Source organism: Vanessa atalanta, chromosome 20 (genome assembly GCF_905147765.1).
Source record: "Vanessa atalanta chromosome 20, ilVanAtal1.2, whole genome shotgun sequence".
NCBI classification, from domain to species: domain Eukaryota; kingdom Metazoa; phylum Arthropoda; class Insecta; order Lepidoptera; family Nymphalidae; genus Vanessa; species Vanessa atalanta.
This window is the reverse complement of record NC_061890.1, coordinates 520,865-536,239: the sequence shown is the minus strand read 5'-3', so window position 1 is coordinate 536,239 and position 15,375 is coordinate 520,865. Positions and strand designations below refer to the sequence as shown.

Genomic DNA, 15,375 nt, shown 5'->3' with positions numbered 1-15,375 from the left:
TATAATGAATAGCAGTCGACGTGAGCATAAACGTGTAAAACAAATTGTTGGTTCTTCGGGGCCCTCTCAGGTTTGGGGCCCTGGGCACGAGTCCCGTGTATGGTTAAGACGGTAATGAATACACGCAAATACTACACGACATATTTCTCTCACATAACATCATAACTCAACAAAAAGTATGTAAGTATTCTAATACAAAATATATTCTGTTTGTCTGTGACGAGTTCACGGTTAAACCATTAAACTAATTTTGATAACATTTTTTATGAAGCAAGCTTGAACCCCAAAAAAGAACATCGGCTACGTTTTTATACAGGATAACCTACGACCCCTTTCCCACCAAGGACTAAGCCGCGGGCGAACACTAGTAATTTTTAAAATTATAAACAAATACCATTTAAAATCGTAATAAATGCGAAGGCACAGACAAACCGTATGAATAATCTGTTTATCATATATTTCCACTACAATGAATTATCTTTGATATACAAATATATCTACATATATATAATATTGCACGTATTATATGTGTTTACTGTTTGCATCTCTGCGATGACGAGCAGACGTGTTATCCGTCAATTAAAGTCACTCGTAGTTGAGACGAACCACAAGTCGCTCTAAGATATATTTACCTTGGAAATTTGACAAAAATTTAAAATCGAGTTGGAAATAATTGCACGCAACGAAAATATTAAAAATAAATAAAATCCTGCAATTGTACGTCGTGATATTTTTCTGTGTTATTTATATAGTTCGGTGTCACCATGGATATCGGTCCGGACTATCATATCGGACCGGACTATCATATCGGTCATTTGGTTTTTGAACATTTGAAACGACACCCGGACGTCGTTCTTCAGGTTAGTTATATTTATACCTATCTAAATTAAGATTGAGTCTGAGGTGAGCGACCTCAGAAACCGTTGGTAAATATTTTGTTTTTATGTTTGCAATTCATCAGATAATCACGATCACTATAGAGAAGAGATGGCCCAGTGGCTAGAACGCGTGCATCTTAACCGATGATTTCGGGTTCAAACCCAGGCAGGCACCACTGAAATTTCATGTGCTTAATTTGTGTTTATAATTCATCTCGTGCTCGGCGGTGAAGGAAAACATCGTGAGGAAACCTGCATGTGTCTAATTTCAACGAAATTCAGCCACATGTGTATTCCGCCAACCCGCATTGGAGCAGCGTGGTGGAATATGCTCCAAACCTTCTCCTCAAAGGGAGAGGAGGCCTTTATCCCAGCAGTGGGACATTTACGGGCTGCTTATGTATAGAGAAGAGATAGCTAGGTAGGTGATATTTGTACGGATAGGTCTTTCAGTGTAGGACCTATATTCAAAATTCAGGAAGGGTTCCGAAGCAGCAAGTAATAAGGTTTATGTTTATGAAATTTAATGTTTTTTTTATATTTGAGTTGATTGAATGAAGGGTAAATTGCGGTTTTCGATTTATAACATATTAAAAAAACTACTTACTAGATCTCGTTTAAACAAATTTTGGGTGGAAATTTGCATGGTACCAAATCTTTTTTTTTAGTTTTATCATTCTCTTACTTTAGAAGGTACAGGGAAGGGGGGAGACACATTTTACCACTTTGGAAGTGTCTCTAGCGCAAACATTTTTGAAGACCTATATTTGACAATGTTAGCTTGAGAATGTTGCGGGAAGTAATGTCAAATATTTATATACTTTTTAAATTACGGACTTAAGCAAAGAGTTTTGTTTTAACAGGATACATAACGTGATAAAATATGCACAGAATAAAAAAAAAACTCAATGTTGTTGTTGGATAAGCGAGCCGTTTTTTATATATTTTTATAGTATTAGTTTTTTTTATTTTTATGACATCTAATAAATTACACAATTAAATAGCTCTGATGATAAGACAGGTTAGTTTTTTTTTAAAATCACGTTATCTTATCTAGAGAGACAATATTCACTTAATTAAAAAAAAATACAATCCAACTAAAATCTTATATGCTAACGACATTTTATTTAAGCACAGATAAATACTATACATTGTTTATGGCGAAGGTCAAAGTCATAAATCCTCGTAAAAAAGTAAAAGTGCCTACCATAGTTATATACAATGTTTTCACGTTGTTTTTAATTTTCTGTTCTCAGATAGATGCTGCAACTGGCGGAGAGGAAACATATGCGTCAGTATTATCTAGATCTATTCGTCTCGCGAGATCTCTCAGATCTATTGGTTTGAAACCGGGAAACGTATTAGCTATTGGCGGAAGAAACCACTTAAATATTCATATTCCGTTTTACGCGGCTCTCTTTAATGGCTTACCGATTGTGGGCGTCGATCCGTATTTCAAATACGGTAAGTGGAGAAATAAATTCTGGTTACATCACAGACTGTAATGGTACCGTTGTTGGCTAAGTGTAATCTTCGTTTAAGGGGACGCTGTGGGTTGGTAGATATACAGGTTAGGGCTTTGTGCAGCCCGTCTGGGTAGAGGTATCTACTAGGGGTACTCATCACATATTCAACCGTCGAACAGCAATTCTTAGTATTGTTGTGTTCCGGTTTGAAGGATGAATAAGTTGGGGTAACTATAGGCTCAAGAGAGATAACACTTTAGCTCCCAAGGTTAGGAGCGCATTGGCGATGTAAGGAATGGTTAATATTTCTTACAACGGCAATGACTATGGGCCGAGGCGATCAATTACCACTAGGTGACTCATTTGCTCATGCGTCTACCTATATTATAAAAAAAAATGGCCAAATATACATCCAAAAATGTAGGCTTATTTATAACGTTTACAATACAATTTAACAACACAAAAGTAAAATAAATTGGACTGAATCAAAGATATCTGATGCCTCACTCTTAATAATAATTATGATGAATATACTGCTGGATAAAGTTAATTAAATCAAATTAAATACAAAAATGGTATTAAGGCTCGAATATTTCTCAAGAGGAAAGAACTTTGCCCAGCAATGGTAATATTACTTATAAAATCATGACGACTGTTTTAATTTGTAAAATTATTGATTTTAGAGGAAATCTATACACTGTTCAAAAGGGTGAAGCCGACAATAGCATTTTGCCAGGCTGAATCCATCGACATATACGCAAAAGCTGCAAACGCTCTTGGATTGGACATAAAATTGATTGCATTCGATGGGGAGGAGTCTACGTTAACAGAGTTTGTGCAGAAATATGACACTGGGCATCCGGAACAAGACTTTCAGTAAGTAAAACAAGTATTGACTAAAAACTCAAATTCAATGTAGACTTTACTTATTCGATAATAAAAGTAAACCCTACCTCCGGTTCAGAACAGAAAATACGCTTGAAAAGGACCTGCGAAAGAAACTCTACACGTTCGGACACTATTTTCAATATGACAAAGAAATCGAAGGTTATCGTTTCATTCCCAAGGCGTGCAATGATCTCACTAGTTTTATAATGTTTTATGCAAACAAACGTTCCTTAGTATCATTAAATTTATCAACAGAGGCAATTTGATAGCTCTGTTTGGAACCTTTTGTAAGTTGTTAAGCCGTATATTGCCTCTTTAAACAGGTACTTATTCTATACAGTCGATTATTCCTTTATTGATTAATTATTCTTTCCTCTTCTTGATGACAATGAATTCAAGATTAATTAATTAACTTACGTATAATTATAAAGTTGAATTTACTTTGGTTTTGCATAAAATGTTCCAAAAATAAACAAGGCAAATATTTTAGTTGGTTTTGACGTTACTAAATGACTGGAAGTTTAAAGAAGTGTATGTAACTAAAAATTTAAATGAATTTTATGCATCCGAATCTGAATCAAGTAATCAAGCTATGAGATCCACAAGACATAGAATAGTTCTTCTAGAAGAAGATAATAAGCTATAATGTTAATACAGGCATTATCAATAGCATCGTCAAAATGTATCCGTAAATAAAGATTAAGAACCTATCTTTTTACCTAGTAACCGCATATTAGTAATGCGGTTGTTGATAAGTGCATTAGCCTGCAATTGATAAGCGAATATTATTCGATTATTGCCGGTATCTATTGATACTATCAAGCATTGTACGAAGTAAATAATAATACCATTGATAAGACTGATATTACTATTCAAAGTCAGTGTTTGTTCATAATAGAATCGGTAACCTAGTTAATTCAGGGCCGGATTTGGGGGAACCGGAACAACTGTCTTTGGGCAATAGATGTTCTGACGAGTTAAGAATTTTAATTAAATATATTTTTAGATATCTGGATATAGTCAAACTACAATAATATCACTAATAACTGTTTTAAAAGCCACTGATATAAATTAAATTGTTCAAATTAATTTATAAAATAATATTCAGTGGCTTCCAATCGTCTGTTATTCAGGCCTCAACTCCTTTGTGGCCCCAGGGCCTCCAGACCTCCGAATCCGGTTCTTTGCTTATTTAATGTAAAATCCTTTACTTTAAACATATGCGTTCCTTCACGATCCTTTTAAATATAAGTAATGGATATTTTTGAACGTTCTGCGGGCTCCTGTCATCGAAAAGTCTTGGAAACCTACTTGGATAAGCCCAATATGATCTTACAACTGACTTTTGGTGCGAAAATTTCCAAGTATTCGCCTATATTGTCACCTTGGTATTGTCCTTGCGTTTTATTAGGTTAAGCGAGAGGTGTAAACAGTTGAACTAACTAACGTATATATACGAGTACTTAATGTCATCATGAGTCTTTGAAATGTCTTCATCGCAAGTGTTATTGAACTTTGTTTAAATATAAAAAATAGAATTTGCTGACTGACTGATTCATCATCGCCGAGCGTAAAATATTAAAGTTAGGGCCATGCAATTTGGTGGGTAGGATCGTTTTATTGAGTAAACACCCACTAAGAAAGAAATTTTGGAAAATTCTACCCCTAAGGGGGTGAAATAGGGGTTGAAAGTATGAAAGTCCGTCATTTTTTAAGTTAGAAACATGAAACTTTATTTTTGGAATACTGATTGAAAATGAGAAGATACGTATTAAAGCATTTCTGGATATTCTCCCCCTAAGAGGTGTAATAGTAACGAGTAAAAACGCTACTGCTTTATGATTATTTGGAGTAACGCTACTGCTTTTTGCTTATTCCACCACGCTGCTCCAATGCGGATTGGTGGACAATTGTTGTGATATTCGTGATATTCTTCTTCAACGACAAACAAGATAAATAATAGATAAATTTGAAACACAAGTTAAGCAAACGAAAATTCAGTGGTGTTCTTCTGGGCTTGATCCCGCAATCATCGGTAATAATTCACTCGTTCTAACCACTGGGACATCTCGACTCAGTGTAAAATATGTAAATTAAAGTGTGCCCTTACCAAGAAATAAATAAAAGTCTTTGTTTTCAGAGTAGCGGAGTTCGATATTGACAAAATATATGTATTTTTGGTCACTACAAGTGGTACCACGGGCAATGTCAAGGCAGCAGCGTTCAAACACAAGCCCTACATGACAAAAATATTGGCAATTTTGAGAGTACACAATCAAAAAAATCTGTGAGTAGCAAATTACGCAATGTTAAAATAAAATTGAAAGAAATAAAGAAAGAAAGAATTGTCGTTATTTTTATCAATTTGATAGATAATAATCGTGATTGTGTTGTCTGTGTGATAGTTGTCGTTTTATTTTGTCATTTGGCTCGAGCTGATTTTTTAATAGCTTGGAAATTTTATTAAAAATATCTTAGTATGGCTTGCAAGGCCGTCGTTTTTGCTTTTCTTATATATTAGTTTGTAAGTGTATAATATATATATATATATATATATTGCCTATTCTAATGGACGTAGAGAAAGGCTTTTTTCCTGTTTTTTTCACAGGTTTCATGTTAAAACATATATATTTTTATATATATATTTGAATTCTGATATTTTGATCGTATTGCTGTCTTGTAGAAGCGAATATAATATCCCGGTAGTAAGAAAATACGCCTCTTCTTGATCATATCGCAAAATTTCTGGGACATTAATTAATTATTAATTATTGACGTATTTTCAAATTGTTCGTTACTGTCTACTGTTCACTGTTCTGTTTAATAATCTACGATCCAGGCACATTTAAATAATAAGATCAAATAACACTCCCAAGGCACAGTCCTCGCAGTCCGAACAATAATTTCCTTGGGCTAACAAGATTGCAAATAATTTGTATTTTATAGGAAAGGTGAACGGTCATTATACTTGTCTCCTGTGCATTGGGTGTCAAGATTCTTTTCGACTAGCTTCACGCCTCTTACGGGCAGCACGATGGTTCAAACGTCGAAGCCGGATAACGCTGACCACCTGGTTGATATTATCAACAAATACAAAGTAAGTGTTAGCGAGTAACTCTTAGCCTCCAATACGGCGTTACGTCATAGGGTGTCAAAATTAATTATATCAGATTATAATTATTATAATCGAAATTATTTTACATTATTATTTACTTATAAAATGATTGTTGTAATTAGTTGTTTAATAATTTGTTAAACTTTAATTAATACTATTTTATTTGGCACAATATTGAACACTGGCACAAATACATATACTCGTACGTACTTCTTTTTTTAAAAAGAACTGACACGGGAAATAATGGGATGATTGGAAGTTATTGAAAAAAAAATTTTATTGGAGAATTATTATAAAACGTGATTTTATTTTGTCATCTTAAACTACTGAAATTACATTACATTTTACATTAATAACCTGTAAATTTCCCACGGCTAGGCTAAGGCCTCCTCTCCCTTTGAGGAGAAGTTTTGGAGCATATTCCACCACGCTGCTCCAATGCGGGTTGGTAGAATACACATGTGGCAGAATTTCTTTAAAATTAGACACATGCAGCTTTCCTCACGATGTTTTCCTTCACCGTCGAGCACGAGATGAATTATTAACACAAATTAAGCACATGAAAATTCTGTGGTGCCTGTCTGGGCTTGAACCCGAAATCATCGGTTAAGATGCACGCGTTCTAACCACTGGGCCATAAGATTAATTGGACACATTTATACTAATTAATAAGAAGACTTTTTTTTGTAATATCCAACTGAAATAAACTACTAACCCAATATATAAACAACTTATACAACATGATGCAGCACGTTTCAGAGTAGGTTTTAGTCTTTGATTATTTAAATCCCTAGATAGACTGTCAAAGCTGACATACTTATCACCGAACCGGTGGTAGCTTAACATTCAAACCCAGTAACTTATTTGCGAAGCAATTTACTCCAATACACTATTAATCCTTATTCAGATAAACATGTTAGTTACATTGGGCATTTAATATAGATTCAAGTTTAATTTTACACATAAACGTTTGAATGATCTAGAAGATATCACCTAACTTTACCCTTATTTTCTCCCTCGAAAAACACGTTACATTTATGTTACCCCCAGATGAAGTGGTATCGCCTGGTAGACTTCTAGCGCCCTAGGACAACGGAATACCCACTTAAACCCCAGCGGTACCCTCTCCGATCCTATCGCTTTCGTGGGCTACCTTGACGAGTTAACCTGATAAATTCTTAAGTCTTGATAAGATGTCAAAAAATGACTCCTTCAATTTATTTCATTCCAATTCATATTAATTATATAAATAAATAGGTACACACACTTAACTCATATCTTCTTGTAAAGCAGATTTCCATTTTCTGTATCAATAAAGCCTGCGAAGCCGGGCGAGTCGCTAGTTAATATTATTATTTTTGTTTTTCCTGTATTTTTGATATGTTTACAAATCTAAGTTCGGTCTTTAATATTCTATTCTAAATATACACGTGTTAAAATATCGAATTACGTTCCATTTTTAAATATATTTTTTTTAGCCTGAATCAGCTCTGTTCAGCCCAACCCATATGTCATATTTGGTGAGTCGAAAGGATGATGTGGATCTGACGTGCTTTCGAAGTATTAGTCTCACTGGATCCAAAATCTATCCAGATGTTCTTTTGAGTTTTAAGGTAATTATTTTAACTGGCGAAAGTGTTCAAATTTATTAGAAATAGAAAGATTCTTTGCATTCATTTGATCCGGTTCTAAGGGCTTTGTGCAAGGCTATTCCGCCATCAATATTCAACCTGAAGTTTAAATCATTTTATTTGTGCACAGCGCCATTTTGGTTCTTTAAGATGATACTGTAATTGCTAAAAACACAATTTCTATTTATTTATTATTATATAAGACACAAACGATAAATCCATAAGTAAAATTTTTATGTGCAAACTATAGATTATATGATATCATATAGATTATATCTGCATGAAAATGTCATTCATAGGCCAGCACTACTGGCAATAGTATCTTGTCCTCTCTTATTCTTTATCTCTGTCTCTTTCTGTTATATACGTTTTTATTATTATTAAAACGTATAACGTAATAATACATTATTTTTAATACACACAGGAGTTTTGAAATAAATTTTATTTCTTGTCGTTCAATTATTCTCAAACTATTAATTTATGTAAATGTAAATTTATTACAACGAATGCAACTTCGTTCCGTCCGGATATAGTTTTGTCTTAATTTAAGTTTTTTTCGTATTTTATTTATCAAAAGTATAAATGTTTAATCATTTCTATTTATGTACTGACCAAAGGAAATATTTTTAGAAACTTTTATCCAACGATATGGTTGCTGTAGAGGCGTATGGGCAGACTGAGATGATAGGGCCTGTTCTCCTACCAAACCCTGCGGGACCGAATGGAAATTGTGGAACTGGACCCATACCAGGCTACAGTGTTAAGGTAATTTATAAAAATCTATATCGAATCAGAAACTACCTTATACAAGTAGCCTCTAGTGAGGACATTTTAATTCCAACGAGCGGCCATGTTTGACGTTTACGGGCGTGTTTAGAAAGTGTGTTATACCTTGTACAAGATAGCTTGATCTTTTTGACAGATGTAATTTTTTTTTATCGACATAACCTTGCAATAACGAACATATTATTTTCTTATTTTAATGATTTAAAAAATTGTAAAAATATTTTAAAAAAATACATATAATACAAAGATCCTAAGCGTTATCCGAAAAATTTAAGGCTTTTAAGTAAAATTTAAATAAAAACACTGAAAATAATAGACGCTTGTACAATGTTACATCGGTTGGACGGTAGGGACGCGAATTCGATTAGAAAAATCCTTATTAAAGATCATTGTTAAGTTATTTTTACGAACGGGGGTCCTTTCGGTTGGGGTCTCTTTGGCTGGTATAGCTCTTTTTAGAAAAATAAGTTAAAAAAAATAGAACTCTAATTTGAATTACGCATTACATCGTCCCATCGACTGTTATGTATGTTATAATTTCTGCTTCATCACTAGCCCGTTTGTCAAAAAGATCAAGCTAACTTCAACAGGGTATAATAAGAATTACGTACAGGAATATGGTAGACTCGATGGAAACTTACCTGCAATAAATTATATATTAAGAAAAAGTTATATATTATATAAATAGTAAAGTATAAACCGTTTTTGTTTATTTTTATTTTTTTCAACCGAGCGAAGCAGGAGCGTGTAGTTAGGGCCATTTACAATAGTAAATGGTCCTAATCGCTTATTAAGGTGACTAAGATTAATAATTTAGTTATTTTGAAATGTTATAAGATAATATCGAAGTCCTTGTGCACTCGATTATAAAAGCATTAGTATGTCATAAAATTTATGTTGACGTGATTCTTTTTACAAGTTATAGAGTTAGTAATGAGTGTCGTTATTTTTTTTTTATAGTTAGTCGATGTCGATAGTCGAGAAGAAATAAAAGAGCCGAACGTGACGGGTGAATTGTTGGCCAAGGGATTAAGATTTACGGTGAGTGTTTTCGTACAGACATTTATTGGGGCTCTGTGGTGAGATGTTATTTTGTTTTTATTAACTTGGAATTCAATAAATAAATAAATATAAATAAAGTAATATTGGACAACATCACATAGTTTACTCTGATCCCAATGTAAGTAGTAATGTAAAATGCACTTGTGTTATGGAAAATCAGAAGTCACGACGGTATCACAAAACACCCATACTCAAGACAACATAGAAAACTAATGAACTTTTTCTACATCGACTCGGCCGGGAATGGAGCCCGTCCACCACGGAGGTCGTCAATAGTTAGCTAACGTTATGTAGGCTCACTGTTCTCCCAGAGAATCTGTTTCTGATTCACTTGGAGGTAGGGCTTTATGCAATTCCGTCTGGGTAGGTATCAGCAGTACTCAGTATTGTTGTGTTCCGGTTTGAAGGGTGAGTGAGCCAGTATAACTACAGGCACAAGGGATATTACATATTAGTTCCCAAGGTTGGTGGTGGTTATGTACCTTATGCCTGTAGTTAAAGACTTACTCACCCTAGTGTTGCTGTTTGGTGCAAAATGGGTTTAGCTTTTATGAAGCATCAGACTTATTTCTGATGCGGTAACGTTTTATTTCATTATTTTTCAGGAATATTACAATGACCCTGAGGAAACTGCGCTGGCCTTTACGGAGGACGGATATTTCAAAACTGGGGACCTGTTGTACCGAGATGCGAATGATAACTACTTCTTCGTTGAACGTATTAAAAGCCTGATCAAGTATAGGAATTATCACGTAAGCCGTAATTATTATACAAAAAAAATAATTGAAAATAGTTTGCGGCGGCAAGAATGCTAGAAGCTTTTCCCCGTTGATTCGCAATTCTGATCCTATGGGCATAAAATTAAACAGTCCTGTCACCCATCGAGGCAATAAGACGAGGTTTATACTTTCAATACAGGTTTTGCACTATTACTCCAAGGTTCAAGTGAAAATTATTTATGTAAGAATTAATTTCGTAACTCAATCGTGAAAACCGAAGGGTACGATGTTTTGATGCCTGTCAATGTCGCATATGCCTTTCTGATATTTCACAAGCGTCTGTGGTGAGTTTCGACATTGTTCTTTCATGATGGAGTTACTGCGCTATTGTTTTTTTTAAAGTGAACGTTAAAATCTTCACTTTAATCATATTAACAAAAGTTTCATAACGTAAATTTGTAAACAGAACTAAACATCATTTTCTAAAGATATTACATTATACAAAATTTACTTTGACGGATATTTTACTGACTTTTTTTACGCACAAATCTTATTCAAATATGCTTATACGATTGTTGGAGTATATACCCTCAACTAATAAGCGGGAGTCGCAGGTGTTGCCGTCGGAGATAGAGCAAGTGATACGCTCACATCCGGGAGTGGCAGACGTTTGCGTGGTCGGGCTGCGCGACGTGACGGACGGCGAGCACGCGGCCGCGGGCGTGGTGCGCGCGCCGGGCAGCGCCGTCACCGCGCAGGAGATCTGCGACCTCGTGACCGGTAAGCTCTCTCCGTGCTATGGTATCTGTTCGCACTCGACGTCAATATATGTATAATCTTTTTGAAGTTGTACTCCTTTTGACGCATTACGAAAAAACTATGAGCATTAATATTTATGAGGGCAGGCGCCTGACCAATAAATCCGTTGGTCTATCTGTTTGAAATTAAAAGGTCGCGACACTGATTTACCGATAATGTTGTCTTAGATTTTCGCGATTATTACACATTGAAATAAAACTAGTTTTTTTAACGGATTTAATCGCGTATATTAATTATTATATTTTAACATCCCGACGTTTCGAGCACTTTGCAGTGTTCGTGGTCACGGGCAGACTAAGGTGACATTTGTCTATTCGAATTAAAAAGAAATATTATTTACAACTACCGCCAACGATTTCTTAATTGGTATCTTGAGTAGCGTTCCGGTTGCACGCAGAAGGCACTAACTGTATCTTTAGGTCTTGCAGTCTGTTGGATTTGGGATTTTAAATTTTTAATAAGTGGATCCCAAGTGTTAGAAAGTCTCCAACCATCTTCTCTATTGAAGTTCGGATGTTTTTGAATTTCAATAGCCTCGCGTATCATTCTAGGAATGAATCTGTGTTCTCTAGCGAGGATCTGTGGTTTATCAAATCGAATAAAATGGTTGGGTTTATCCAGAGCATGTTCACAGACTGCAGACTTTGAAGAACGCCTATTTTTGACATCTCCTATATGTTCCTTGACCCTAGTACCGATGCTTCTCTTTGTTTGACCTATGTAAGATAAACCACACTCACATTCGAGTTTATATACTCCCGCAGTTTGTAAAGGGATATTACTCTTGATAGGTCTCAAGAACTGGCATTTATTGGTGTGTACACACCAATAAATACCTCAATGGTGACTCGCACCACCACCCTAGTCAGTTAGCTACCGTTGGCAAATCTTTGTTTCAGAGAGCCCACCATCTCTGCGATGCTGAACACCTAGAGGACGAGCTACTTCAGGTCAAGCTTGCACTCCACCAGAACAAGCTGCCCGTGCCTCGCCAGCATCGCAGAAGCCGTATCAAGCCACCCACAGTTGAGCGACAACCTGCATTTCTACCATATGTGAAGGGAGTTACAGACAGGATTGGCAATATCTTGAAGCGAGCTTCGATTAAAACCATTTACAAGCCTCATAAGAAAGTGAGCCAGTTCTTGAGACCTATCAAGAGTAATATCCCTTTACAAACTGCGGGAGTATATAAACTCGAATGTGAGTGTGGTTTATCTTACATAGGTCAAACAAAGAGAAGCATCGGTACTAGGGTCAAGGAACATATAGGAGATGTCAAAAATAGGCGTTCTTCAAAGTCTGCAGTCTGTGAACATGCTCTGGATAAACCCAACCATTTTATTCGATTTGATAAACCACAGATCCTCGCTAGAGAACACAGATTCATTCCTAGAATGATACGCGAGGCTATTGAAATTCAAAAACATCCGAACTTCAATAGAGAAGATGGTTGGAGACTTTCTAACACTTGGGATCCACTTATTAAAAATTTAAAATCCCAAATCCAACAGACTGCAAGACCTAAAGATACAGTTAGTGCCTTCTGCGTGCAACCGGAACGCTACTCAAGATACCAATTAAGAAATCGTTGGCGGTAGTTGTAAATAATATTTCTTTTTAATTCGAATAGACAAATGTCACCTTAGTCTGCCCGTGACCACGAACACTGCAAAGTGCTCGAAACGTCGGGATGTTAAAATATAATAATTAATATACGCGATTAAATCCGTTAAAAAAACTAGTTTTATTTCAATGATTTACCGATTGTCATGGACGCGTATGTCATTTCTCATGACGAGCTATTTGCCGCTCTACCACTCGCCATAGTAATTGTTTTTTAAATGATTTTATTTTACTCCAATGGTGCCGTAGGAAATGTTAGCATTACCTGACATCTTCAATGCGCCACCAATCGTAGGAACTATGTTGTCCCTTGTACCGATAGATTATGTCTATGTACATATAGACATAGCTCGAAGAATTGCCACACTTAAGTGGCAGTGGGCGGAGCACATTGCTCGAAGAACCGTTGGCCGATGGAGCCGACGAGTTCTCCAGTGGTGACCATGGACCGGGAGACGCAGCGTGGGTAAGCCCCCACAAAGCGGTCCGCCGACCTGGTGAAGGTCGCGGGAAGACGCTGGTTGCGGGCTGCACAAGACCGGTCATTGTGGCGATTTTTGGGGGAGACCTTTGTTCAGCAGTTTCCTTTTCATTCCTTAGGCTGAGATATGAGATGAGATGATATCTCTAAATTAATATTATATCGGGATTCCTATTTGATCAGTCCTATTAGAAAAAAATATGCGTTAGATTATTGAGTAAAGCTCTAGACTGCATAATGTCTACAATTCACGAGAAACTGCGCAGAGCTGCTTAGATGATAAAAAATCGTGTAATTAATGTTCGTTGACCTCCATGTAGGATATATTAATTTAATTATATATTATGATATAAATATTATGATAGAGCCGAGATGGCCCAGTGGTTAGAACGCGTGCATCTTAACCGATGATTTCAGGTTCAAACCCAGGCAGGCACCACTGAATTTTCATGTGCTTAATTTGTGTTTATAATTCATCTCGTGCTCGGCGGTGAAGGAAAACATCTTGAGGAAACCTGCATGTGTCTAATTTCAACGAAATTCTGCCACATGTGTATTCCGCCAACCCGCATTGGAGCAAGGTGGTGGAATATGCTCCAAACCTTCTCCTCAAAGGGAGAGGAGGCCTTTATTTCAGCAGTGGGACATTTACGGGCTGCTAATGCTATTATGATAAAGGTCCTTTGAGTAATGAAAAAGTGGAGCAGTTTTAAAATCTACTTTTTCTTTTAGGGCTTCTAACATTTTACAATTTAAAATGTTGTACCATAAAAGGTTTATTTAAGCAAAAATATTTTAATCTGTCGTAATTAAATTTATATTTGGAAATGATTTTTTTTTTTTCAGATAAATTATCGAAAAACAAAGAGTTACGAGGTGGCGTCGTTTTTTTAGAAAGTTTGCCGTACACGTCCACCGCGAAGATCGCTAGAGGGAAACTCAAACAGCTGATCGAAAATCGCAACGGAAAATAACCAAAAAGGTTCAATATTATGAGCCGAGTTTAAAAAGAAAATTTATCATTTCAGCTTGATTTTCTTTATTATATAATTGTGAGGATTCATATTCTTCTGTTCTGTATCATTTAAGCAGGAAAAGTCTTAACTCTTAATCGTGTTTGATAAACGAGTTACAGTTTTGTATTTTAAGATATAATGAGTTAAAATATTATTTTTGCTTACGCTTGTATTTTCAATTCTAATTTTATGACGACCTCCGTGGTCGAGTAGTGTGTACACCGGTTTTCATAGGTACGCTACTCCGAGGTCCCGAATTCGATTCCCTCCCGAGTCGACGTAGAAAAAGTTCAGTAGTTTTCTATGTTGTCTCGGGTCTGGGTATTTGTGGTACCGTCGTTACTTCTGATTTTCCATAACACAAGTGCTTTGGCTACTTACATTGGGATCAGAGTAATGTATGTGATGTTATCTAATATATTTATTATTTATGTAAAAAAAAATTTTTTTCGTCTATACTTTTATATACGATATACAGTATACACACCTATTAATAAATAAGATAAATTTAAGAATTACATAATATATTTTTTTATTTATATAATATTGTTATTACATGTTGTTTGTGATATTTATTATCTAAAATAAAGACTCCAATCTTATTTGTTTTTTTTTTATGTTTGACTTACGATCAAATAAACCACCTTCTAGTAAGTCACAACCGCAAATAGACATTGGTGCTATAAGAAAATATTTCCATTCCTTACATCACACCAATGCCAACAACCTTGGGAGCTAAGATGCCATGTCCCTCGTGCGTGCAGTTACACTGGCTCACTAACTCTACAAACGGAAACATAACTTTAAAAATGATAATGAATTAATTAAACGGACGATGGACCTCGTACGTTCTCTAGTTTCTCCTTGTTTCCAGCGTCTCCTGCCCTT

General features: G+C 35.5%; 1 protein-coding gene across 1 annotated transcript; it reads left to right on the top strand.

Moving 5' to 3' along the window:
* Positions 1–551: 551 nt before the first annotated feature.
* Positions 552–14,671, top strand: LOC125071723 (luciferin 4-monooxygenase-like). Its single transcript, XM_047682073.1, has 11 exons — positions 552–860; positions 2,135–2,342; positions 3,028–3,220; positions 5,373–5,519; positions 6,179–6,329; positions 7,826–7,960; positions 8,609–8,743; positions 9,725–9,805; positions 10,432–10,578; positions 11,160–11,325; positions 14,318–14,671. The coding sequence occupies exons 1-11, from the start codon at positions 765–767 to the stop codon at positions 14,443–14,445; spliced, it is 1,587 nt and encodes a 528-aa protein (XP_047538029.1). The 5' UTR covers positions 552–764; the 3' UTR covers positions 14,446–14,671.
* Positions 14,672–15,375: the final 704 nt, after the last annotated feature.